The sequence below is a fragment of the Bidens hawaiensis genome, unplaced genomic scaffold (assembly GCF_021521415.1).
Source record: "Bidens hawaiensis isolate Kalapana, Puna unplaced genomic scaffold, B.hawaiensis_p1.1 tig00058677_1, whole genome shotgun sequence".
Lineage (NCBI taxonomy): Eukaryota > Viridiplantae > Streptophyta > Magnoliopsida > Asterales > Asteraceae > Bidens > Bidens hawaiensis.
Window position 1 is genome coordinate 1 of NW_027506419.1, and position 3,383 is coordinate 3,383.

General features: G+C 36.6%; 1 protein-coding gene across 1 annotated transcript; it reads right to left on the reverse strand.

The window, feature by feature from the left end:
- Positions 1-2,073: 2,073 nt before the first annotated feature.
- LOC143617798 (uncharacterized) lies at positions 2,074-2,985 on the reverse strand. The gene has a single exon (XM_077090244.1). It carries the CDS (start codon positions 2,983-2,985, stop codon positions 2,074-2,076), a length of 912 nt encoding a protein of 303 aa, XP_076946359.1.
- Between the last annotated feature and the right edge of the window lie 398 nt (positions 2,986-3,383).

Sequence of the window (3,383 nt, forward strand, 5' to 3'; positions counted from 1 at the left end):
CGACCCGTATGCATCATGGAGGCCCAAGACCATATTATATTATATTATATAAAAAAATTAAAACCCTAATCAGCCTTGATAGCTGCTGGACGGAATCAACAGCAGCACAACAACAATCAACAGCAGCACAACAACAGCAACAGCAGCAGCAACAGCAGCAACAACAGCAACAGCAGCAGCAACAACAGCAATAACAGCAGCAACAACAGCAATAACAGCAGCAACAACAGCAATAGCAGCAGCCCGGAACACCCATATCCTTTCTTTCATAACATTGTTCAACAACTTTAATTCTCTTGTTTAATTGTTAACTAGTTTTGCACTTGATTGAGAGATTGAATTGTTTATGATTAGTGTTGATCATTGGATGTTTGTTAAGATGATTGGTATGAGTTTAATGATGGTTTTATTAAGTGTTTGCTGCTGTCCAAAAATTATGCTCGGCTAATCTTGTTAGTTCTACTAGGAATGATGATTCTTGTTAGGTTTTGATAGGTTTTATGGATTGTTTGATTAATAGACTTGAATTGTTATTGTAAAGTTTGATTTAGACATGAAATAGGTTGTGTTTAAGGGCTGGAAATTTTGGTGATTTATTGCATAAACCCCGTGTGTCGGTTGATTAGTTTTGTATTGATTGATCGGTGCATTGTTTGATTCTAGACTTTGTGTTTAGGGTTTGTTTGCGGTAGGTACCACCGTAGGGTTTTGTTGCATGATTTATTGGATTAAGTACAGAGGTTAAACACCTTCTTTGAGACCGAGAGGTGATAGGAAGTTAGGTTGTCTCATTGCCTTTGCATGCTAGAATAAGGATTGCGCGAGAGCGAGTTCGTTTCTTGTCAGGTTTAGGTGTTTTGAGCGACTAGTTGATCTATTTTGGTTTAAGTTAAATTGTTCCTCTATCCTTGGTTGTGTAGTATTCATTACCATTAGGGTCGAGTGTTGGTGAGACCGAGAGGTGATCCTTCATTAGAACACGTTAGCAATTATTTCCCGGTTTGGTCGTTTTAGCCGATTTTGAGTAGTTTAGGCTTGTTGAGTGAGACCGAGAGGTAATCCGGTGAGCCCGAGCGATCCTTAGTCGTGTCATCTTTAGGGACCGGTGTCTTGAAGTCATCCAATCCATTAGCTTGTTAGACCTACAATTTGATTCAGACCTTGGTAGACGTTTTTCCCATCCGAAGTTAACACCGTCAGTTTTCCGTTAAGTTTTCTATTTTTGGTAACTTTTGTCAGTTAGGTCAGTCAGTCCAGTTAAGTCATTTTATAAAAACAAATTTAAAAATCAAAAAATTAATTAATTATTATTCTTAGGTAGGTCGTGTCTAGGGTCGTAATCGTTAGCGTCTTTCGTGTCTTCGTGTTCGATACTCGGACTTCCTAGAGTTATATTACTTGCGACCGGTACACTTGCCGGTTGTGTGTGGTTAGGATTTTCGTTTTAATTAAAGCTTCGTTGTGAGGGTTATCCGACGCACATCATAAACCAAACATAAAAAGATCCGAGATCTCGGTTACTTGTAAGTGATTTCCACTAGCTTACAATGAGATTGATCCAAGAATATTGTTGTTTGATCCTGTATTTAAGACCTACATGAAGCAATTATATATACATGTGTCATGAGGCCCAAAATGACTTGTTATAACCTAATATGAAGTTGTATGACAAAAACAATCTCCTAACACATTGCAAAGACCATTAAGGCCCAATATTGTATAATCATCCTAGACATGTTTTGTAATGCCGAAAATATTTTTTTTATGATCTAATGTGTATTATTGCAGCCAACACAACCTAGTAGCACATGAAAAGGCCCATAAGGCTTAATAGTGTAAAGTGATCATACATGTATCATGAGGCCTAAAACAACTTGTCACGTCCGTATGTGGGTTTATGTACGTAGCCAAAACTACTCAATTTCACACGACAAGGCCTAATATTGTAAAGCATTAATCACACATATATCACTAGCTTCAAAATAACTTGTTTTTACTTGAAGTTAGTACTCTTATTGGATAAGTACATATATACATATAAAATTACTTGATTACACTACCAAGGATTTTGGATCAATTACCTTTATCTTGCTCATTTTCTTTAGAAAGAGAATTGGGGTTCATATTCAAGTAAAATGGTCTAATCATCCCTAGGTTTATTGTGTAGAACGGTGAAGCAAATGGGATATGTGAACTTGAAGAAAAGGAGCTCACCAACTCAAAGTTTAGATGCTTTGGATCAAAGTGATATCTCGTGTTAGGGTTATGAGATGACGGCGAGTACACTAGATCATGAGATCCGGGCACATTATTAATTATGTTGAAGTTATGACTAGTGTCTTCTTGTTGAGGGGGTGACATTGATCCATAGCTTTCACATTGCGATAAAGAAAAATGTGAAGGATTCAAATTGAGGAAAGAACCATCTGGCACAAAATTGTTGAGCGTAATAGGTACGGATGAAGATTGGTCACTTGATTGAACAAAGAGATGGTCTTTTCCCTTAGATTTATTAAAATTTTGAAAATCCTCCCAATTGCTACTGTTAGCATTTGTTTTAACCAACTCATGATTTTTGGATTGAGAAGCAACATTAATCATTGATTGAAGATCTTGAGCGAAACTAGATGGCATTTGGAGAGGTGGGAGTTCATCAATTTCATGTTTCGCAACATCAAGCAACCAATCAACAGCTTTACTAGGTTGATCTAGCCCAAGCCGGTATTGAAGATCATACAATTGAATAGCAGTTGGTACGGATAACCTCACTCGTCTATCTCTTAATCCTCTCACCGTGCATACTTTACTATGCCTATCTTTCCCACCACAGGCTCTTGAAACTCGAACGATTCTCGGATCTTTCCGTTTTGTCCATGAAGATGTAGTCAAGCTAGGTTTAGAGGAATTCTTACCCCCAATATTTGTGCTTTCTTCTTTTGGTGTAAGATCCAATTCTCTAAACCTGGAATTATTTAACTCGTGCATAATCGATGCAACTTCTTTTCGGATAGAATCCAGAATGTAGAAATTTTGGCACTAAACAATAATAAACTGCACTATACCCGGCCTTGTAAGTAAGAAATCTGTTTCATAGTAAAAGATGAATTAGCTCTCATACAAAAAAACACATGCAATAAGATAATTTCAGCTAACATATCCATTTGGATCAGCTAAAATTATGTCGAATTAAACTCATGAACACACGAATTCAGATCTTAAAGTGCATGGTCATCATCAACACATAAAATCTGCTCAAAGTGAATTGAATATATATATATTATATATGCTCACCTGATGAAAGATTTCTAGGCATGTTAAACAAAAGATGAACTGAAATTCGAATCTCCAAATTCACTTGTCATAATTTATTGATAGTAAACCTT